General features: G+C 47.5%; 2 protein-coding genes and 2 long non-coding RNA genes across 6 annotated transcripts in view; 2 read left to right on the top strand and 2 right to left on the bottom strand.

Moving 5' to 3' along the window:
* Positions 1 to 1,090: 1,090 nt before the first annotated feature.
* Positions 1,091 to 14,182, top strand: gkup (glucuronokinase with putative uridyl pyrophosphorylase). Of its 3 annotated transcripts, none has more exons than XM_069183037.1 (23): positions 1,098 to 1,314; positions 2,880 to 3,013; positions 3,370 to 3,414; positions 3,587 to 3,740; positions 4,192 to 4,263; positions 4,605 to 4,693; positions 4,892 to 5,048; positions 5,550 to 5,627; positions 5,990 to 6,081; positions 6,705 to 6,810; positions 7,014 to 7,093; positions 7,401 to 7,469; positions 7,886 to 7,946; positions 8,410 to 8,426; positions 8,886 to 8,943; positions 9,039 to 9,131; positions 9,607 to 9,667; positions 9,878 to 9,991; positions 10,312 to 10,369; positions 10,562 to 10,630; positions 11,032 to 11,095; positions 11,354 to 11,425; positions 11,837 to 14,182. In XM_069183037.1, the coding sequence occupies exons 1-23, from the start codon at positions 1,258 to 1,260 to the stop codon at positions 11,930 to 11,932; spliced, it is 1,896 nt and encodes a 631-aa protein (XP_069039138.1). In that variant the 5' UTR covers positions 1,098 to 1,257; the 3' UTR covers positions 11,933 to 14,182. The 3 variants fall into 3 exon arrangements, with proteins under 3 accessions (XP_069039140.1, XP_069039138.1, XP_069039139.1); XM_069183038.1 differs by having other exon boundaries at positions 1,122 to 1,314; positions 2,907 to 3,013; XM_069183039.1 differs by lacking the exon at positions 3,370 to 3,414 and having other exon boundaries at positions 1,091 to 1,314.
* On the bottom strand, positions 8,146 to 9,045 carry LOC138224882 (uncharacterized). Its single transcript, XR_011183341.1, has 2 exons — positions 8,511 to 9,045; positions 8,146 to 8,213 (listed from the first exon to the last, which is right to left on the bottom strand). It is a non-coding gene; the product is annotated as an uncharacterized lncRNA (long non-coding RNA).
* LOC138224881 (uncharacterized) lies at positions 11,420 to 14,754 on the bottom strand. Its single transcript, XR_011183340.1, has 4 exons — positions 14,668 to 14,754; positions 14,179 to 14,269; positions 11,773 to 12,101; positions 11,420 to 11,568 (listed from the first exon to the last, which is right to left on the bottom strand). It is a non-coding gene; the product is annotated as an uncharacterized lncRNA (long non-coding RNA).
* A 448-nt stretch (positions 14,755 to 15,202) lies between these two features.
* The window catches only part of LOC102689563 (ubiquitin-associated and SH3 domain-containing protein B), a 37,363-nt gene continuing 30,032 nt past the window's right edge, over positions 15,203 to 22,533 (top strand). Inside the window, exon 1 of the mRNA XM_006642149.3 lies at positions 15,203 to 15,330. Coding sequence (XP_006642212.1) covers positions 15,203 to 15,330 — 128 coding nt within the window. The remainder of the gene's footprint in view (positions 15,331 to 22,533) is intronic.

The following is a 22,533-nucleotide window of genomic DNA, read 5'->3' on the forward strand; positions in this document are numbered from 1 at the left end:
GCAGAGCCTACCCGGCAAGCAACGAGCACAGGGCAGGGTACACCCTGGATGGGACGCCAGTCCATCGCAGGGCAAGTGCAAGCCAATCCTACATGGGGCCACAGTAAAGGGTGAGAGGGGAAACCTGGCCCAGATACCAGGATAAATCCCTACTCTTATCAAGAAACGCCCAGGGATCTTTAATGACCAATGAGAGTCAGGACCTCAGTTTAACGTCTCATCTGAATGACGGCGCACACTACAGTATAATCCCCGCCACTATACTGGGGCATTAGGACCCACACAGACCACAGACCCCCTGCTGGTCCCACTAATACCACTTCCAGTGCCAACCATAGCTTCCCAGGAGTCTCCCATCCAGGTACTGGCCAGGCTCAGCCCTGCTGAGCTCCAGTGGGCAGCCAGCTGGGAGCGGCTCAGTGAAATGGCTGCTGGCAGTATTTCAGTTATTACCTTTAAAAATAAAGGAATAAAGCACCTTGGGGTGAAAGGCGCTTTATAAAAATAAATTGAATTTAATTTAATAGATTAGCTTTAAAGGTCACATAGCGCAGGAGTCGTTTGTGTAGTCTAAATCACAAACTGAGCACAAAGCAGTAGCCCAGAAGCAGATTTTGTGCCAGCCCTGAAAGCAGTTAGTGAAATGTTGTGCACCTTTTGCAAGAGTCTGGTCTCCTATATGCTCTCAGATCTCTTCCTGAATTGAAGGTAGGAAAATAAGTGCATCACAGTATTAAAGTAATACTTTGTCTCTACATCAGAAACAGCTTTGAACATTGCATAAGAATGGTTACAGATGAGCAGAGGCTACTGGACACATTTACCTTACATGTCTACTAATAGCTAATTGATCTGAGGATCTTTTTTAATTTATTTTGAAAATAACTTGATTCATCTACCTGTAGCCCTGTATAGAGGCGTCATACCGTATTAACTTACATTTTCAACTTCAAAGTTCACTTGTTTAGCACTGAGCTATGCTGAGCACTGACATTCCTTAGGATTGTGCTTCTGATTTTTTTAAAGACTGCATCTATAATTTCTCAGATCAGAAGTAAATTAGAGACATCTCTAATATTTTTTTTAAAAAAACCTGGAAATGAAATTACACATAGCAAAACTTTGGCTTAATTGTTCAGCAGACAGGGACGCTGTATCTTTAAGAATGAGAAGCTTACGTATATAGGAACCCAGGACAACAGCGCCAACCATGAAGCGATTCGTCCGTGTGTACTTGGTCTGTCACGACGGAAAGACATGATCTGTATTTTACTGGTCGCGGGTCACGGCACTCTTCTTGAGACACAGATCAAGGTACGAAATAACGTGTTCTCGGCCCGGAACCTTACCAGTTTACCAGTACACATCGTTTGTTGCTCGTTTCGGTTCTCCAGGCCACGCTAACGATTCAGTACAGTACTATTGCCGCATACGGACACGTAGTACGAGTTGGACAGACAGAAACTTTGCCCTCCAATTGTTTCGTGCATACTCGGGTTTTGAGTTTAAAATGCTATCAGACTTGATATTGATAGTGCAACCGTGCTATCCAGGCATGAAGGAGCTGCACGATTGAAAGATGATATTTCGGGTTGGGGCTCATCTCGTTATGAATGGAAGATTTTGTGATAGGGTGCCCGCGGGAGGTGCAGACTCCGGTCACGCGTGGGAGATCTCGAACTGACTTGAAGCGCAGCTGAAAGGCTTACAATCAAATTGTATGAAATCTAGTAGCACCAGTTGAAGCTGCAGGAGACTTTAAAACTGTAGAGATATTTCTTGCTTTAGAAAAGACTGCCGTATTTTGTTCAACGTTCAAATTAAAACCTACCCCAAACTAAACGGTTCTATCGGGACCTGAAAACTAGTTTTCTAACGTACTACGGTTGATACCGTTCATTTATAAAGTGACAATTACTCGATTTACTAAAGTTGTTATGCTTCAAAATACTCCTTAACGTCTGAAGTGTGCAATAAGCACGTTACGTCTCCAGAGGTCTCTGTTTTTTTTACGGAGAACCAAGCTAGGGGCTTCGCACACATGGAAAAAGACGGGCAGTTTTGGAAGGTGCTGTTCTTTCTCTCTCCTGCCTTTTCTCTGAAAATAAATGAAGTTTGTACAGCGCTCAACCGCCCACAGTATACTGCGGATCGGACGACCCAGGGCTGAAGACTGTTGCATTTGATAAAGAACTGGGGCAGAGTTCAGTAGGACACTATTGACGAGAAGCATCCACACACATTATCTGTAACAACGGCAGGACAGAGCTACAGGGATGCATTTGTATGGCCTGTATCTGTTGCGACAAAGGGACACTCAGACAGAGCTCCTGTTGCCTGTGCTGTACTGTAGACACACAGACAGAGCTCCTGTTGCCTGTGCTGTACTGTAGACACACAGACAGAGCTCCTGTTGCCTGTGCTGTACTGTAGACACACAGACAGAGCTCCTGTTGCCTGTGCTGTACTGTAGACACACAGACAGAGCTCCTGTTGCCTGTGCTGTACTGTAGACACACAGACAGAGCTCCTGTTGCCTGTGCTGTACTGTAGACACACAGACAGAGCTCCTGTTGCCTGTGCTGTACTGTAGACACACAGACAGAGCTCCTGTTGCCTGTGCTGTACTGTAGACACACAGACAGAGCTCCTGTTGCCTGTGCTGTACTGTAGACACACAGACAGAGCTCCTGTTGTCTGTGCTGTACTGTAGACACACAGACAGAGCTCCTGCTGGCTGTGCTGTACTGTAGACACACAGACAGAGCTCCTGTTGCCTGTGCTGTACTGTAGACACACAGACAGAGCTCCTGCTGGCTGTGCTATATTTAGCAGTGATCTGTGTTCTCCTGCTCTTTCTCCCTGCCCTCTCTCTCCAGTATACTTATCTCTCTCTCCACTGTCAGAACGATGGCACCGGTCTGTACAGTCACCTTGCAGGGGTGCCAAAGGCTCTGCTGCCTGGAGTGGGAGGGAAGAAGATCCTGGACTTCTGGTGGGAGACGGTGAACATGTGAGTGTCTCTGGCCTGTGGAGCACTGCTGTGAAGCACCTTTAGCCATCTCAGGTTTTACCTGCATTTGTGTGTAAGGTGTTGGTTGTGTAAGTGCGTAACAAGTAGCTTTAAGTAGAATTGCATAGACTGGCACACACACTGAAAGTTAGGCCTCTGCTTCATCTGCACAGCTTGTACCAGTTCAAACTGGCGTGTTCCCTGGGGGAGAGTGGTCTTAGTGTTCGCACACTTCCAGAGCAGTGAGGACTTCACCCCAGGGTTGAGCTGTTTGAAAATGAGAAGTTCTGCAATGTGCTGAAACGCACACGTTCAGCCTGGTTTCAAGGGAGTAATTCTGTTTTTCCTGTGTCCAGGCGGCAGCTGTTCAGCGAAGTTTATCTCGTCACAAATGCTGATAAGTAAGTTCATGCACCAGCTTCTGTTTTGTCCTTGAGGTTCTTGTTTGTGAAAAGCAGCATTTCCTGTAACCGCAGAGCTTTCGCACAGTGACCCCACCTTACCGCAGGGGCTGGCAGGGGGTCTCCTGTCTGTTTCCCTCTCGGGGTGTAAAGCCTGCGTGCTGTCTTGCAGGTATAAGCACTATGAGCGCTGGGCCACGGCCAATGACTTTCCAGTGGGAAACCTGGTGAACGACGGCAGCACCACGCTGGAGGGCCGGCTGGGAGCCGTGGCTGACCTGGAGCTGGCCATCCGCAGCCGCCGGCTCAGCGATGACATCATGGTGGTATGAAATTCACCGGGCAATCCCTGCGCTCCCCAGCCAGAGCCCCCTCTCGCAGAGCCGTGCATCACAGAGCTGCACGTGTGGCTGTAGGATTAATTACTCGGGTGTCTCCAGCGGAACAGAGAACTTTCTCAAGATGCTGGATCAGGGACTAAGTTAGTCACACATTAGGAACACATAGCCTCCATGAAAACAGAGCTCGACGTTGCTGCCCATCCAATTTCTTTCCCTTTCTTTCCTGCCGAGGCCAGTTCTTAGCATTTTGGTGATGCAGTTGCTAGTAGCTCAGTAATCTGAATCCTGTCAAGCTGTGTCTTAAATAATTGAACAAAATCAGCTTCCAACAGTGCGGCCTAATGAGTTGGTTTCATATTCTTTGTGAAGATGTGCCTCCTGTCTTCAGTTTTCAGCGTTAGACTGCAATATAACTTTGTGTTCCTGCCTCGCGCAGATTGCAGGAGACATGCTATGCGCGGACCAGAACTTCGACATCGCCCAGGTCTTGCGGTTCTTCCGGTCAAAGGTCAGTCGAGCTGGATCTTGTTATCATGGCACAGGCCAGAAGGCTGACCACACTCCTGCTTCCATCCTGTCATTGTAAGTTGGGTTTTAAAGGCTGCATGTCGCCTGTAGTCCAGATTCTTCTGTTCTTGATTGGTATATCCTTCTTGCCATAATGCAGCATGAAAGACATAATTTGGAAAGATACACGTTACTTTAATGGTGGTCACAGCACTAGTGTGACTTGGCTCTTGCAGTGCTCTAGCTGCGCCACTTGGCTTTTGGCCGCCCTCTGCTGTCCTGCCTGCCTGGAGCTCCTACAGTATGTGGGTGCAACATTCATCTTGTTCTTCTCTCTGTCAGGGTGGCGAGCTGGCCATTTACTACGAGATGGAGGAGGGAGAAGAGACCACCTCCAGGGGGATCGTGGAAGTTTGCCCTGTAACTCACAGGTCAGGCCTATGCACTCTGTCTCTCTGTCTTTGACTGTGTTCTTGGTCTTGGCCTCAGTTGCTTTCCTTTCTGTAACCAGTTTGGGAAGGACACAGAAATGTGCACATGATTGCAGCACCTTGTAGAAGCAGGAAGTATGTGGTGCTGGGTGTGCATAAGTGTACTAACGATCTTGTGATGCTGCTGCTCCATTTCAGAATAACGCGGTTCCTGGAGAAGCCAAATGCAGGACTGACGGGCTCCCGGTTGGCCAGTGTGGTCTTCTACTGCCTGCGCAGACAGACCTTGCCCTGCCTAGCCCAGTTCCTTGACCTGCATCCTTGCGCTGAGGACAGGATGCTGGGCAGACTCTGGGTAAGGTCTGCGCAGCTGGGCTGCAGGAAACGGAACAACAGAGTGAGATTGCGTCAGTGAGCACAGCAGAAACCCTGTAACCCTGGCATTTCACCTGAAGTCCACGATATATGCAGAGTCAAGATGAAATGTTTCTGCTCGTGTGCAATTTGCACTTCATAATAATCACACTCGGTAGCCCAGCAAATCTGCACCCTGAGATTACAGCATTGATCCAGTGGGTGCTATCAAAGGGATTCTTAATTTCACAGAATCACCTTCGACAAAAAAGAATTTTTCCCCAAAAACAAATTCATTAATGAATTAACTTCCACCTGTGTTCTTGTACTCTTGGCAATGTTGAAAATGCACCCTTGGATTGAATTTTTCAGCATTTTGAATCCTGGATTTTCCCTGTTCTAGGTTGAAAACAGTTCAGATAAATTGTCTGCCTGGAGAACTGTCATTGTAAGCAGTTGACCTGTTCTCCTGACAGAACACTTCCTCTGCCCTGTCCTGTAGGAGTGGCTGGTCAATGAGGAGAAGCTCCCTGTATTCGGGATGAAGTTGCCCACAGGCTTCCAGCTCATTGGACAAGTGGTAGGTCTGGTCATTCTCCCTGGGCCTCTGCTTTTTTGTTTATAAAATCTAAAAATTAATGATCGTTTAAGGACACTTTAAATCCTGAGAGAAGATGTCTGACACTTTTCACAAGTTTGCTTGCACGAAATCAGTGCATGATGCTCAGTGCTGGATGCTCAGTGCAGGGCACTCAGTGCACACTAAGTGAAGGATGGGCAATGCATGACACTCAGTGCAAAATGTCTTGGTGTCCATTCAGTGCAGGATGATACGTTCACACTCAGTGCAGGACAATCAAAGCAGGATGGACAAAACATGACGGTAAGGACATGCTCAGTGCAGGATGGTCAGTGCGTGCTCATGTCCTGTTCTTGTTCCAGGGGCTGGCAGACTATACCAAGTGGCTCGCACACTACTCTGCCAAGCAACAGGAGTCACCAGGCAAGCCCATCACCAGCCGATCATACGCCAGGTACAACTCTTTCATAGTCTCACAGGTGACCGTCACAGCTTAAATAGAAAGTGCCCAAAGTTGAATCATAATAATAATAATTATTATTATTTATTATACTTATAGATCACATTTCTGGACATTTCACTCAAAGTGCTTTATAGTTAATAGGGACTCCCCTCCATCACCAATATGCAGCACCCACCTGGATTATCTGACTGCAGTCATCATGTCCCAGTATGCTCACCACACGATTGGAAAAGGCCAATGGGAAATTTGGCCAGGAGACCAGAATAAAACCCTCACTCTTTTCAAGAAACTCCCTGGGATTTGTAATGACCATAGAAAGTCAGGACCCCAGTTTTACGTCTCATCTGAAGGACGGCGCCTTTTTACAGCCTAGTGTCCCCGTCACTATACTGAGGCATTAGGACCCATACAGACCGCAGGGTGAGCGCCCCCTACTGGCCCCACTAACACCTCTTCAAGCAGCAGTATTAGCTTTTCCCAGGAGTCTCCCCATCCAGTTGAAGTTGAAGGAAGCATTTGCTTCAGTCTGCTGATTAGTGTCTAATGAGAGCAGCTAGCAATGTACCATGCCTGTACTGGCACTGCCCGACTCACGGGGTGCCCTCTCTCTCCAGAATCGGCCTGATGGGGAATCCCTCCGACGGCTTCAATGGCAAAACAATAGCCATGACCATTGCTAACTTCTGGGCAGAGGTCACCCTGACGGAGAGCCAAACCTTGGTGAGACACTGCTTTATCCTGCATAATTCGTTTAAAATGAAGTCATTTCATTACCTAATTTCTGCCTTTTTCTACTTGATATCGCTACTTATATTCTCCAGAGTTGATGTCGAGCAAGAAAAAGCAGAGCAGAATTTGCAAAAGAAAAGGATGCAAAGACATTCGCTCTGGTGACCCACTTTGCTCTGGTGTGTGCTTGTCAGGTGCTGGTCCCTCATCCCCTCAATGACCCCACGGAGTTTGGCAGCCTCCAGGACCTCTACTGCATTAGCAGGAAGGAAGGGTACGTACCCACAGTAACCATCACAACTGATGAAGCCTAGAGCATAAGAGCATGAGAAAGAGGAGGAAACTCATTTTCCCAGCTAGTAGCTCACTGATCCAAAGATTTTTATCCTGGCATGTTCCAACAATAGGGTATGGTATCCTGATTTAGACACTTTTTGTGGAAAGATGTGCTTCCCATTCTCAGGTCATCATACCGTGTCCTTATCTGGCAGCTGGGCGTGTCTGCTCTGTCCCAGGATGGTGTTGTACTGTATTCGTATTCTCCTCTGTGTGACATCCTTTCTCTGGCTTTATCTCCTAAGGTACCTGGGGGGTTTGAGGCTGCTGCAGGCCACCTGTAAGAAATTCTACCACTTCTGCTCCAAGCAGGGGTGAGAGACGTGTCCACTCTGGGCAGCATCAGTGTCTGCATGTCCATGTGTGTTCTAGCCTTGGCAATGGTTAAGTTCTTCACTTCAAGATGCAGCAGGAGAGGGGTCGTGGGAGAGCTCCAGTTCCTCAGTGGTGTTTGTTAAGTAGAAAAAATATTCAAAAGCTAAAGAACTGTTCTGGTTTAATAACGGAACATCCTCTGTTGCGTTGATGAGAGGACCCTTGGAAAGTCCAGAGACATGATTAAAAGCCAACAGCTGTAGTCTCATTGTCTGATTACTTCTGAACCCGTTTCTAAAACGGACAGGTACTCGACCCAGTACTGTGCAGCTTGCCAATATAATTTCAAAATACAAAAACAAGAGAATCGGAAGGTTTTTCTGAAAAGGTCCCATGTGTCTCCCTGTGTCAACAGGATCGCTTTAAGCAAGCAGAACTTCACTCTGAAGTACGACACCAACATCCCCCGTCAAGTGGTGAGTGTGCACGCGGAGTGTCGACAGCTGGGTTTGCGTGTTCCCCTTGCTCTATTGCAACATGCCATGGAGGGGTGCTACAACACTAGGGAAAGTGTGGTAGAAGCAATACTTATCCAGAATCCAGATGCGATAAGCCAACAAAAAATGAAATAATGAAGCAAAACAAAATAGAAGGACGATACTGAACTGTGGTTACCAGCTTTAAAAAATAAGTTTAATTCAAAATATAGTATAGAAAATATAAAGCAATAGGTTTATTCCATGCTGAAAAAAGAGAACAAAGAAAACACAATGTTTCAGTTGTGGAGCCTTATTGAGGTGTGATAAATATAAATATTAATCATCCAAATATTATCTTTGTAATAAAAGATGTTCCTAGATGTAACAGTGTTATAAAGATGTACAAAAGTTCAGAATTCTGGCATTAATTCCTTGTTCTTCTTCCTCTCTCCTTCTCTAGGGGCTGGCAGGCAGCAGGTAAGGGGGTGGCCAGGTCACCTGTCACTGACCACAGAACGATGACCTCTACATCCACTCAGTCCTGGAGATCACTGTACTCACCTGTTCTTTCAGGGGGCACTTCATGCAGTGGCATAAGAGCAGCCCTCGTCACATGGGCACATAGCTAGGAGGTTGCTCTTGTGTGGTTACAGTAGGGAACTGCATCAAGCGAGTGAGCTGCTCAGCAACAAGTCAAGGTTAATCCACGTTCAAGAAGTAAAAATAATAATAAGAAAACACACTTAACAGCTGTGGATCCTCCCTCCACAGCTCAGACATTCTAGTTCTTCTTTTTTCTGTTTGCGTATCAGAATGGCGCTATGCTGCCTCAAGACCCTTCATCAGGACTGGGCGGGACAACCCTGAGAGATCCCTTGCTTCATGACCACACATGTGCTGTCTAAACTGATGTCTGATTCTGTGTCTTTCCCACAGTGCCATCGTGTCAGCCACTCTGAAGTGTCTGATGAAGTTTTACAACATCACAGACGGCGTATGTACAGCCAGCCTTGGGTCTCGCATGGTTTGATTTCTTACTGTTGGCCATCATCGCGACTGACTTCTGCTTGTCTTTGTGTGCGCCTGTAGGATCTACCCAGACCAGTTCGGGCCAACTTCATCTTGAATGTGGAGACAGAGGAGCTGTTCATCACCGCAGGGCTCCAGGATAGGGTAGTGCAGGTCAGTGCCGAGAAAACATGGCATGGACCAGAACATGGCAGCAACAGACGGACATCACCACACTAACAGCGAGTAAATCTTAGCAAGGAAAAACAGAATATAAAGATGAGATTTTAGTTCAGATCTATGCTTACCTGTGGCTTCATGGTGGAGAGCTCCACAGGGCAGGGGATTCAGTCTCCAGTAGAGGCAGTCACAGCCAGAGGGGTGAATACTCAGTTCAGAGGAATGGTTAGTGCTGCAGGGTGGCAGTTATACACAAAGATGACCTGGCATGCTCTCAGTTAGCAGGAGGATTTGCCTCAAAAGGCACCTCAAAAGTTCCAGCTTCGCAGGAACTGCTGCACCTGGCTTGTGAACAAAGCTTCTGATACTGCCCCCTGGCTTTTAGAAAAGGTAGTGACATTGCACGGGTCCCCTGCAACGGGTCAGTCCTCTCTGAACTCTTACATCCCCCCTGTGTTTGTCTTCACAGGTCTACGAGGGGCTGGTGTACATGGACTTCGGCAAAGAGCTCATGGAGGGGAAAGGCTATGGTATTCAGTCTTCGCACTGGGCAGTCTGGTTGCTCTCGACACAAAGATGTAGTCAAATCAAGCAGGCGTGCTTTAGCTCAGTCGGATATCCAGACCGATCTGGTTCAATCAGTTTTGATTTTATCTTTTGCCATTTCCACTCACGTGCCCTCTGCAAGCACTTTCCAGGTACGCAGTGTTGAGGCCGCTCAGTGTGTTTCTTTCCCCCAGGAGAGTACATCCCTATGGACATGAACTGCCTACCTCCACTCTGGCTGGCATACCTGGGAGATCCCAGCGACTCCGGCCGGATCCACAGCAATGTCCGTCAGCGCTGGCTAAATGGTGAGGAGCACAGACAAACGGGCTGAGACGCAGCCGGACGCGCTGACTGGGTGACATTCGGCCAAATGCAGTGACTGGCCGATACGTAGCCGGACGCTGAGGGCAGTGCTGGAGGGTTGAGGACGGGCTTGTCCTTTTTATAAAACAGGAGTAAGAGCAGCAGTGTAGGGTTCAAGGAGCACTTCTACGAGGAAGTGCTGATTCACTGAGATCTATCAGGAACCAGACTGACAATTATCCAGGATCGGTGACCAAAAGTAATCAGCTTGTTGAGGGATTCATGGGACACCGCTGCCATGCTCTGTGTTCTCATCTGGCAGGAGAGCCCGAGGTGGTTGAAGCCATGAAGTCGTTTGCAGAGCTGACAGACCAGGCCAGGTGAGTCCTCTCTCTGAAGTCATCTGTGCCTTTATCCATCAAACTCAGAATGGCCAAAAATAAGTGGAAGTCAATTGGCTAACGCACCCCACACAGACAGGCACCCCGAGTTGGAATCAAGTCAGGTCAAGATGATGCTCTGGGGCAGGGGCCACCTCCATGTCTGTTCTTAATGACTGGCTCTGTTTCCAGGAACGCACTCCAGGAGAGGGACTGGTCCAAACTGGCTGAATTGATGGACAGGAACTTTGAGCTGCGGAGGTATGAATGGCATAGCAGCCCAGATCCCAGTGCTTACGATTCCCATAGAGGACCAAGCCATTTCAGGTTTTATCAGCTTCTGATGTTCATACAGCAGACAGATGTCTCCGTGTGCAGGTTTGTACAAAGCACATTGTTCTGACTTATAACAGGAGCCTGCAGCTTACAGTAAAAGCTGGAATGGTTCAAACTGGCATACCCTGGGGCTGCAGCTGCCAGTCTGTAGATATATCATTACTTCCCTTGCTTAACTTTGCCCCGCCTCGTTTTCTGTTCTTTGGAAAGATCAGAAGTGAGAGAGGATGCAGATCTCACACGGACGCCTGCGTCTGTAGTACTTCCTCATGCAGGAGAGCTCAATCCTGGCTCGGGGCCATAGTCAGCCCTCTTCTCTCTCGCAGGTCTGTCTACACCGATGAGTGTCTGGGACAGGGCAATCTGAAGATGGTGGAACTGGCACGACAGGTACAGCAGGTCCTATGCTGAATGCTGAATTTCTTTTAATCTGGGCATTTCTGCCTTTGCTACGGCTTCCAAGATGCCAGTTCTGAATTTCATTACAGATGATTATTAAAGACTTATTAAAGCCTCACTAGGCAAGATGCTGATCCATCAGCTTCTAACTGTACTCCACAGTTAGACAAAGAGATACATTACAGATCTTCACTCGAGCAGGAAGGGTGTGCAAGGGTTTGTCACCATGCGTTTCGTGTGTCTCCCCAGTTCGGCTCAGCAGCGAAGCTGCCAGGCAGTGGAGGAGCTGTGGTGGGACTCTGTCTAGACCCTCACAAGCTGGTAAGAGTGGGCTGGTCTCACACATCCCTGCCTTTCTCCTTCACACCACTGCCTGGGTCGGGATAAGGGTCTGGCTGGGGTCAGGAATCACTCCTAAGGCCCCCGCCAGCTGAAGCTGGGGCATGTGGTGCCTCTGTCAGGACCTGTCAAAGCAAAACAGAGGTGACAGGGCCCATGGCTTCGGGAGATCTGTTAGATTTGGGATGCTGGTCATTGCAGGCACAGTCATGTTTTTATAAATAAGTACATACAAAATGTTTATAAACCTGTCTCAGATTTCGAATTAGGTCCCCGATTTCTCTGCCTCATTTCCCTGAGGGCATAGAGAGGAGCCCTGCAAACTCTACCTGCTGGCGAGCTGCCTGTAGACGGGTTGTCCTGTGGTCTGAGGGCTCTGTGTTCTGCCACCAGGGGGAGCTGAAGCGGGCCTTCCAGGAGGCTGGCTGTGTGTTCTGCCAGGTTGTGCCGTATGACCCCTCCTCCAGCACGGTGCAGGACCAGGGCTGAAGGACAGAGAGGAGCTCCAGTCCGGCTGGCTGCCAGCTCAACAGCGCTCCTCCTGCCCAGGAGAGGGCAGGCAGCCGGAGACAGTCGCTCTGTAGACCGCTGGAGGAAGCTGTGTCCTCTGCTCCTGCTGTTCTTCCACCTCTAAGTGTGAAAGACACACTCCTCCCAGCTATATGGGCCCACATCACAAAAACAGACAATGGTACTTTTAGTTCAGGTGGGGAGCTGCATCAGCATGCGTAGGCTGCAAAGGAACAAGTAAGGTTTATTCCATGCTGGAAAAAAAAAAAGAAAAACAACGGTTCGGCCGTGGAGCCTTCTTCAGGGGTGAGAGAGACAGGGCAGTAGGCAAAGCTAATGTAGCGGGAGAACACAGGCTGGGAGAGAGGAGGAGGAGCGAGAGGCAGGAGCAGGGGACAGAAAGAGAGGCCAATCAAGAGGTGGTCCCCAGTGGAGGCCCTGTTTTCCGACGGCCCCATCATCTCATATCGCCGACCACCTAATCTGCGCAACTTTCTTGTTCACAGCTCCCTTGAGCGCCCTCAGCAACCAACCACACCAGGCACTTTCCCTTGCAGGTGATACAGCGAGCTCTATTGCAAGTACACATCCACCACCACCACCCTCATTCAAGGCCCCTCAGGACAATTCCGGATCACCCAGACAGCATCTTGTACCTCCAGCAGCCTTATTTACTGTATCTCTTGCAGTAAATGCCCAGCCATCTACATTGTAGAAACAGGAAGGAGACTCGGAGACTGCTTCAGAAAACACGTCAGGGCTGTGAAGATTAAAGATCTCTCCGAGCCCATTGTTTCTCATTTCACCTCTGACGGCCACAACCACTCTAATCTCTCCGTCTGTGTTCTCAAAGACGGTTTTCCGAACCCATACATCAGAAAGACTACAGAAACCAAAATAATCCTGCAGCTAGGATCACACCTTCCCCCTTCTCTTAACGACAGACTACTTTTCTTCTAAATTTTCTCCATGCATTGGAGGTTTCATTTCACACCTCTCTACACCTATCCTGACTTCACACCTCCTGATTGGCCTCACTTTCTGTCCCCTGCTCCTGCCTCTCGCTCCTCCTCCCTCCCAGCCTGTGTTCTCCCGCTACTTTACCTTTGCCTACTGCCTTGTCTTTCTCACCCCTGAAGAAGGCTCCACGGCCGAAACGTTGTCTTTTCTTTTTTTCAGCATGGAATAAACCTATTACTTGTTCCAATGGTACTTTTAGTTACACAAAAACTCATGCTTTTCCCAAGTCAGAATGTACATTTTAAAGGATGCCTAATAATGCCAAAGGAAGCAAGTGTGAGAACAAGCCTCTTGAGTTGTGTGAGCATTATGTCAATAACTAAGCTATGTCTTATCTGCAGTTCCTGCATTGTACCACACAGCAGGCCTTCAGTCTGTAAAGTATCGTAATTAGCTATCAAATAACTGATTTAATGTCTGCATTCTTTCATGTCTAGAACATTGGAAATAATACTTACATGGAGCTTCATTTTTGTTGTGAATATTCAGTAATGCAAGCATTTTTATCTTAAGTACATTGAAAAGAATGGTTCTGTACATTAGATTCTGTAACATAAGTCATATCAGCAGCCAGCAGCCAGCAGCATATCACCCTGCAACTCACAACTGGTAACCCACTGAAGCTCAGCAGTGTGAGCCGGGTCAGTACCTGGATGGGAGACTCCTGGGAAAAACTAAGGTTGCTGCTGGAAGAGGTGTTAGTGGGGCCAGCAGGGGGTGCTCACCCTGTGGACCATGTGGGTCCTAATGCCCCAGTATAGTGACGGGGACACTATACTGTAAACAGGTGCCGTCCGTCGGATGAGATGTAAAACCGAGGTCCTGACTCTCTGTGGTCATTAAAACTCCCAGGGTGTTTCTCGAAAAGAGTAGGGGTGTTACCCTGGTGTCCTGCCCAAAATTCCCATTGGCCTTTACCAATCATGGCCTCCTAATAATCCCCCTCTATGAATTAGCTTCATTACTCTGCTCTCCTCCCCACTGAGAGCTGGTGTGTGGGGAGCGTTCTGGCGCACTATGGCTGCCGTCGCATCATCCAGGTGGGGCTGCACACTGGTGGGGGTGGAGGGGATCCCCATTACCTGTAAAGCGCTTTGAGTGGAGTGTCCAGAAAAGTACTATATAATTGTAAGCAATTATTATAAGCTGCAACTGGTTACTAATGGTTCTGAAATTAAAAAAAAATAAAGATTAAAATTTTGTACCTGCTTTTTGAAGTGTCGTAGCTTGAGCACTGACTCCTCTGAAAGGCTGTGAAACCATTTGCTGGGCTGTATGACACAAGCTGGGAGGGTCCTGAGATGGGAGATGGAGATAATAATTCTGTGTGACCAGAGTACAATGACGTCACAGAGGGGCTGTCATGCTAATATTGGACCAGCTGGTCACATGACCAGGTCACATGACTACAGTCCAAGAGCAACTGGAACAAGGTGGCATTCATAATTCTGAATTTGGATCTTAGAATGACCTTAGAACCTCCTGATATACTGTCTACTTATATGTATGCATACAGTTAAAAAAGAAACTGTCCATTTGAAGGACGTATAAAATAATTCGAATAAAACAAGCATAAGGACACTTAAATGCAGTCCTGCAGACTGTCAGACCCGGACATAGTCCTATTTACGAATGTAATCACTTCAGTAATCCCCGATATCGCCACATACTGACTCAAGTAACAGGCTTGCTACCGTAACACGTCGCCGTCGCTCCGCTACTGATGTCGTGGCATGTCGATACTGGCGTATGAAGGTGTGCAGGCAGCTGTGTCTTTAAGACGGGGGAGGGGCTCCAGTATGGCAACACGCACGGGCCGAGCCGAGCCGTTCCGTCACGATCCATTCATAAATTAGTCACTGCAGGAGGAAGTGCAGTCACAAGGGATGATTAATTTCGAGACCTGTGTGTGTGGAAATGTTTGGCACTCGTCTCTGAGGAGATCCTGGCTGTGAAAACTCCTCCGATTCGCCCAATTAGCGCATCTGAGAGAGAGAGACGGGCAGGAGCCGACTGCCTGCTCCTCTCCAATCATGATTTGGTGCGCTGTGCTCCAGGAAGCGGAGCTCTAGCTGTGCGTTAACATAGGAAACTGAAGCTGCACTTTTTTTTTTTTTGAGTGCGATCGCACTGTACTTGCAAAATCCTCTCCAGCTTCCTCCTATGTCTCTGTTGCTCTGTGGCTCTGGCTGGGAGGTCGCTGAAGTACAATTAATGGAACCGTGAACTATGGCAGCGAAAGACGATCTCTACACCAAAATCGTCCCGCGGAGGCAGCGCCAGAACCGTCCGGGAACAGTGAAGCATGGGTCCAACCTAGACGTGCTCCTGTCCATGGGCTTTCCCAAAACCAGGGCGTGAGTAGTCTTCTGGCATCCCATTGTCTGTTGTCGTGTCCAAGCGCTGGCGGCAGCCCTGCGCTGTTGCAGTGCGGTGCTGCTGAAGCCGCTGAACGGCCCGTTATGCTTCCTCAACTGCTCGGGCTCGGCCGGTCGGGTTCTGCTTTATTGGTATTCGGTAAGGTGAGGCCTCGTGTTAAAAGACACACCACTATCTGTGTATTGTTAGTACTTGCAAAATAATAAAAAGAAGAACGGTGGACAAATTGGCACCGGATCTGATCCATCTGGGGGTCTTCGTTTTCCGGGAGGGTGTCACTCTGTCTCGGTTTGCTGCAGTGCGAGTCTCGGTGCAGAACGCGCACAGGGGACTGAGGGAGAGGCACGCCGCTGCGTCAGTGGTTCCCATGCAGGGTCAGAGCCGCGCTGCCCGGTGCCAGCATTCCTCAGGCGGCCGGCGGTCTCTCGGGCCACTCGCTGGGCAGCCGGCGGCTTTGGCGTACCTACCGCGTTCAGGTCACTGCCCAGCGGCAGCGCACTGGTCCGGGTCACCAGTCTCTCGGCTGACCTCTGACGCCACCTCAGGTGTGACCCACACGCGCTGGCACCTGAGCGCGGGCGCTGCTTGACGAGACCTCCGGGATGTCTACCTCACTGGCTACCGACAGCTTGCTCGTCACATTCTTCCATTCACAAAACGCCACCTTTTCGGTTTTTGCAGCTGCATTGGGTAGATGTTGACTTATTAATGATTGCCTATGTAGCTGTTCTGGCCTTTCTGTTGTGCAAGTAGTTTACAGTCATTTAAGCTGGATGCTGGACTTGTCCCAGTAACTATAAAGCTATTGGCTACTGAAAGGTTACTGGAGGCTGCTGAATTAGTCGTGCAGATCCACAAAATGTCGCGTAACGTCTTGAAACTGTATTATAACGACAGTTGGCTTTAATTTCTATAAACGATCGTGCATGTTGAATGGATTTTGTTGTTTAGTATTCAAAGTAAGTTATTTCTAAAAATGTTTTTGTATTCCTGTACGGTTCGTGTAAAATATCTCCATCCTAGCAAGCGGATGCGTCCGTAATTCATGAACTAATTGAGGTGTTTATGAAGGCTGTTACGGAAGAACTCCTGGCTCCTCATCTTTGTTTTTAAGATTGTGGCAGCAGGTTCTGATTCATGTGGCTCTGAAGGGGGTTGGCCAGGGCACCCGAGGTGTTTTGACATTGCCGCTGCTATGAAAGCAGAGCTCTCCCCGCTCTTCAATGTCGCACATGGGCATGAACGCGTGAGAGCGGTGTCATCCTGCGCGCCTCCTTCCGAACGGCGCTGCGCCGCGAGTTCAGGGCGAGGCGCGGTCATGGGCCGGCAGTCCAGGCCTGGCCGCTTGCTTTGCAAATTTCATGTGTTTCGTTAGTGGGATATCAAAACACTACAACTATAAAACACTCTGTAGCCGTGCACATATTTTGGTGTTGGAGATTTGCTTGGAGGTGGTATTAGGGCGATCTCCCACATTCACGAAGTGCTTCAAGCTGGGTGTTAATAGGCACAAACATAGTAACAGCGTCAGCACTTCTGTCCCCTATGGACACCAGCGGTGATCCAGGTTACAAGGATGCAGCAGTTACATATGGCTCTTTCAAATCAGTACATGAAGCGGGATGATCATTTACGATCACTTGATCGCAGTTTCTCTTTCAGTCGGATTGTCAGTTTTTACAATGGGGGCCGTCGAGCATGTTCCAGACCCCCACAACCCTTCATGTAAAGAGGGGCCTCTAATGCCTCTGGCTTCGCTGAGGCGAGTGGGACTGCATCCCTGGTGTGTCCGGCCTGCTTTCTTTGTGCAGGACAGCCTTGCACCGACGCGCTGTCCATGCTGCGCTGCTCCAAGTTTGAGAAGCAAGGAAGGACCTGCTGTACAGCATGACGTCCAACCCTGTAAACGATAAGAAATCGTCCTAAAAAAGCATAACAAAGGCGATTTTTGTATTATCTAAACAGGCTCTGGTATGAGACTGAGAGTAACGAGCAGAGCTCAGTGCTGTGGCCGTCCCAGTCTTCCAAACGTGAGACCCGTGCAGTGGGTCAGCAATCATGCAGGACAGCAGCCTACAGTTCAGTATTGATCTATCGGGTCTCACTCCATCCCAGAAATGAATCAAAGACAGTCAGGACACAGCTGTGTAACTGTATACAGTAGAACCTACAGAATCACTTCATATTAATATGGGCTTAACGCCACCTCAGAAATAGAGAGAGCCAGCAACTGAGCACAAGTCTGCTTCTGGATAGCACAAAACATATTCTGCGTTATCGATGCAACTTTACTGTATATATTACTAATTGCGAATGCGCTGTATAATTTTTGTATAAACCGTATATTTTTGTGAGAAAAAAGTGTGAGTACAAAATCCAGCGTTAATGCTTATTATCAGATATTGTTACAGATTTCACACTACCCTGCTCTGGAGCCAGTCCTGTTACCTTTCATGGAGATCTGCTCGTTTCTCTGAAACACCGCGTAGTTTTTTAAAATCCGACCATTTTCAAATATTTTGAGTTTCTTTCCAACTAGCAATCGTACACCAGGCACGCGAACATGCTGTAGGAAGGAAACATTTCTGGTTTTCAGAATATTGCTTGGTAAAGTTTCTGAGCGTCAATCACTGAAATATTAATCAGCGGAATATTTGAATCATTTTTTTTAATTAGACCAAAAATCTAGTAGCTTGGAGAAGTTATCGTTTGCCTTATTAATAGGCTATCTGAAACAAAAATCGCTACGTTGTTAATTTTATGACCTTTGAAAGTGATGACTAGCTGTTTAGGTGTCTAGATGGTTATCATCTTGGAGGGGTGTGCTCTCTGCAGATCTCTGCAGGTGTTCAGTGTGGGTGTAGGTCGTGGCTCTGCCTTCACACACGCTGTCCAGCCAGCGGCTCAAGACTCACTAGGACCGCCCTGCCCCACTGAAAACATTATTAAACCAAAATCCATTACTACAGAGGCACCATTCATTGTCGACCCATTGCAGCAACAATCATGAGAACTCTTTTTACCACTCAAACACACACACACACAATACGCCCGTTCAAAAGGAGCTAAATGTAGCCCAACCAAAGCAAAAAGTACCTTACAGTTTTACGCTTATCATTTGCTTTATTAATAGGCCATCTAAAACAAAACCCAGATAGTCTATTAATGCGGAGGACTCTTGACAGCGGGTCTAGTCCACAGTGTCTGTTCTAGTAGTAAAGAACGGGTTGATACAATTAATTGTAATTAGCAACACTTCATATACGTGACATCCACAAGCAGCCCTTTCAGACATTTGAGTTTATTCGGATACTGTGAGTCTTGTGACCTCAGATTGCGTGTCGTTCATAATAGAGGTTTACAAAATCACAGGTACTACACGTACAGTATTGCTACGTGCGTGCTATGTATACATACGGTTCAACGCTATCGTGGTCATTTTGAAAGCAACAAATCCAGACAAAACCTCATCATAATGTATATCTTTTCTTTAAACGAGGGGGTGTCTGTGTATGAAGGGCAGGAAAATCAGGTATGATGACATGAACACCAGTTTGCTGCCCAGGTCCGATTCAGCTGCCAGCCGGGACAGACGTGACGCCATTTGTCGTCCCCGGCCCGTTTGAAAACGCAAGCGCTCTTTCACAGCTCGCCTCTACGAGCTCTGTGGACACGTACTGTAGGACAGTGTGCTTGGTGGCCGCTCGTTCTTGTAACCTTCCTTTTCACAGGCTCACACTTCACGGACCAGTCATTTCCTGGAGATGATGAGTAAATAAGCCCATGTGTCTTGAAACGTAACGCAGCCGCGTCTCTATCACCTGAGCAGAGGCCCAGCTCTGAAAACCTTTCCCATTTTCTTCACAATACATTATTTGTGCTTTTTCCAATTATTGATATCGCGTTAGTCTCACCTGATACTGTCCATGACCCTTTTCCTGGTGTTTTTCGCTCCAACCACTTGGCGGACGTCGGAACTGACGTCGTCGTCAGTGGTGGAGTTCGATCCTCGTGCGCTGTGCGGTTTATAATAATAATAATAATAATAGGGTATCTTTTCTTGTCCCATCCGGGACAGGAGTTCAGACACGTTTGGCCTTTGACAGGTGCATCTTTTTATCAAAGCAGCTTCTTTACACCTCTTGTTTATCCCCAATGTCTATCCAATAACCGCTATTTTTCGAGTAGGTAGCTGCATTAGCATGCGTGGGTTGCAGAGGAACAGGTAAAGGTTTATTCCTTGCTGAAAGGAAAAGGAACACTACCGTGTGTCCGTTTTATTTACCTTTCACCGTGGAATGAACCTTTACCTGTTCCTTCGCAGATTTTTCGTCTAACTGCAAAATCTTGAAAACCGATCAGATTCACAACAAAATATTGTCATATCGCAACAAAAGTGTAATCCATTTCGCGTTTTGTAATTGGACTGTACGTGGGGTATTTTGTACTGTTTGCAGACATGTTTGGTTCCCTGATTGGCAATTGTATAAATCTGTCTGTGCTCATTTGGAACGGTGCTGTGAAGAGCTTTGGTCTACAGAGAAAAATACTGCACACACAGAGGATTGTTCATTTATGACCCGGTCATTTATGCAGCTCAAGTGTTTTTATCAAGCTCATGCTTAATTCATGAATTGTTGCAGTGCTGAATTAATGGTTATATAATTCAGAGGTTCATGTTCATAATGAAAGTAGAACCAAGTATTTTGTGTCTGAAAACTGGTGAGGTGGCTTGCATTCATCGATTTTTTTTAAAGGAAAAAAAGGTTAAAAAATGGTACACACCCATTTTATTTGCTTAGAAAATACAGTTCAGCAGGTGTTCATTGCATTTAAGCTGACTGGAGTGCCTGTCAGCTCTACAGGAGAGGCCTCCTCTCATGCCCATGTCCTGCCTCTGCACTGAGCACATTGCGTGTGATGAGGTTCATGGTTACCGATGACTGAGACCCCCGTGTCTCAGTGCTGTACTTCAGTCCTCACATCGATCCTGTTAGCACACTGGAAACACTGATGCAAAATGATGACCAAAGGTTTTTCATCATTCATGTGTGTGAGATCAGGCCACGGTCAGTCAGGTCGTAGGTTTCCTTGTGAAATCTTGAAAACAGGGCAGAACCCTTCGCCGTAGTACTGTTACCTTGTGACCAAAATGGTGGAGAAGATATCAGCTTCTCACTCGTACTTAGTCCACTCTCCATTCTCTGTCGTTTGGTCAGAGCCCACCTCTCCCCCCTTGAGAGAATACCCTCAGCATTTAATGAAAAAGCCACAGGCATTGCTCATCATTACGCCTGTGACTGCCTGTCCGTAACAAAGCAGGCTATAAATACACAGCCTGCTCCCTCACACAAGGCCTGGCCTACTAAAGTGCTTGGCCAGCGTGAAGGAACAGTGTCCTGATTTTCCGAAAGCTTTATGAATCATTTATAAGCGTGTCTCTCCAGACTCGGGGTGGCGCGGCTTTGAAATACATACTGTACATGCTGTAGCATGGAATTGAGGCTCAGCAAAACGCTGCTGTGAGCGTGCACGGATGAAACATCACATCTTTGTCCTTTACAAAAACCCACAGATACTGAAGCACAACAGAGAACAGACCCAAGGAAAAATCAACATTTTTACTTCATTAAAGTCTGAAGCTTTATGTTGCTGAATTGTTATGATTAGAATCTTATTTTCTGTATAAAAAATGCACACTGGCAGGTAGATACAAATCTTTCTTCTTGTTTCTCTTAGCCAACAGGATGAGACTCAGGTGGCCTCTCTGGATTTCTTTGTTTCCTGACATTAGCGTGTCCTGTTGTGTGTGCTCATAATGTATTATTAATTTTTTGTTACTGTTGCCGCTATCTGTTCTTGGATTAATGACCACGCCAGCTGATTGCGGGGTGTGAAATCGCAACCTGAAAGGAAATCAATAACACAAAGGTCATTCAGATGATGGAAAGTCATTAAGCTAATTTTCTTGTTATGTTATAACGTGTGTTGTGGATGTGAAACTCCAGAAGTGCAGGAAGAAAGTGTTCACTGATGTTCACTCACTCGCTTCTTTTCCGGAAGCCGCAGGGGTTGGATTGCTACTTAATTATTTTCCATTAACCTTTTAAACAGGAGGAAAGAGGGCCTCCAACTGTGAGGCTCCTGTGTCCCTGGTATGTTGTTGCTGCTCTCCCTGCTGGTTCAGGATCATGATTCTAGTCCTGGATCTGGGGGTGCTGCCCAGTTGCTCCTGTGTAACGAGGTCGTCTCGTACTGGACTGCAGCTTCTAAGGGAAAACCTAGAATCCTTGAATCTGATGTGCAATGCCCCGAGGTCGGAAGTGTGGCCTTTGCCCACAGCATATCAGACTCAGAAAGCCCCAAAGCTACCTGTATTTAAAATTGAGTTAAAAGGCACTTCACTGTAAGGTACACTGAGCTTTACACCTAAGTTAGAAACTACACGAGCTTGGGGGAGATTAATAAGAGATCATTATGGCTCTATTTATCCGCAGTGTGCAAGCTCTATACTGCAGTCTCTAAAGGCTTTAAAACTCAGGCCATGAGTGTGTGTCTGACCTTGTTTAGCCTGCCTGTAGCGCAGCAGAGCTGGGCAGGAGCCTGTTACCACACGCTGAGGCTCAGACCTTTGCCGTCACAATGCTTGATCTGGTGATAACCGACACTTCTTCCTGAGTGCCCTTCTGCGCAGCCAGTGCCTGCGTTTCAGTCTGCGCCTGGGTGCAGTGGAAAGACTTGTACACAGATCAGAGCGTGCTGGCCTATGACACAGAGCCCCGTCACTGACATTCGGGAGGTTCAGTGTTTCCAGTCGCACCCTGGCTGCTGCTCTCCAGCCCCAGTGGGAGACTCAGAATTTTTCAATCACTTTTCCATTAAAAAAAAGCTCTGGTGGGGTTTTCTGCTTATTTTTGGTTGTGTTTGGTGTCTTGCCAGTGGAACATTTGAATCCAACTCTCACTTATTCATTTGTATTTTGCCATTTTAACAGTGTACGTGCCTGGGCTTCTCTTCATAGTAAAAAAAAAGGCATTAAAAAAAACTCACAAATTTTTAGTTTGCCTGTCTGCAACAGTCTCACATTTCTAGGTAAAGTAGTACCCTGCCTGTTTGTTGGAGGACTGTATTCATACAAACAGATGCTATCACAGTAGCATTGCACCCTGTCAGAAGCATGG

Source organism: Lepisosteus oculatus, chromosome 23, assembly GCF_040954835.1.
Source record: "Lepisosteus oculatus isolate fLepOcu1 chromosome 23, fLepOcu1.hap2, whole genome shotgun sequence".
Lineage (NCBI taxonomy): Eukaryota > Metazoa > Chordata > Actinopteri > Semionotiformes > Lepisosteidae > Lepisosteus > Lepisosteus oculatus.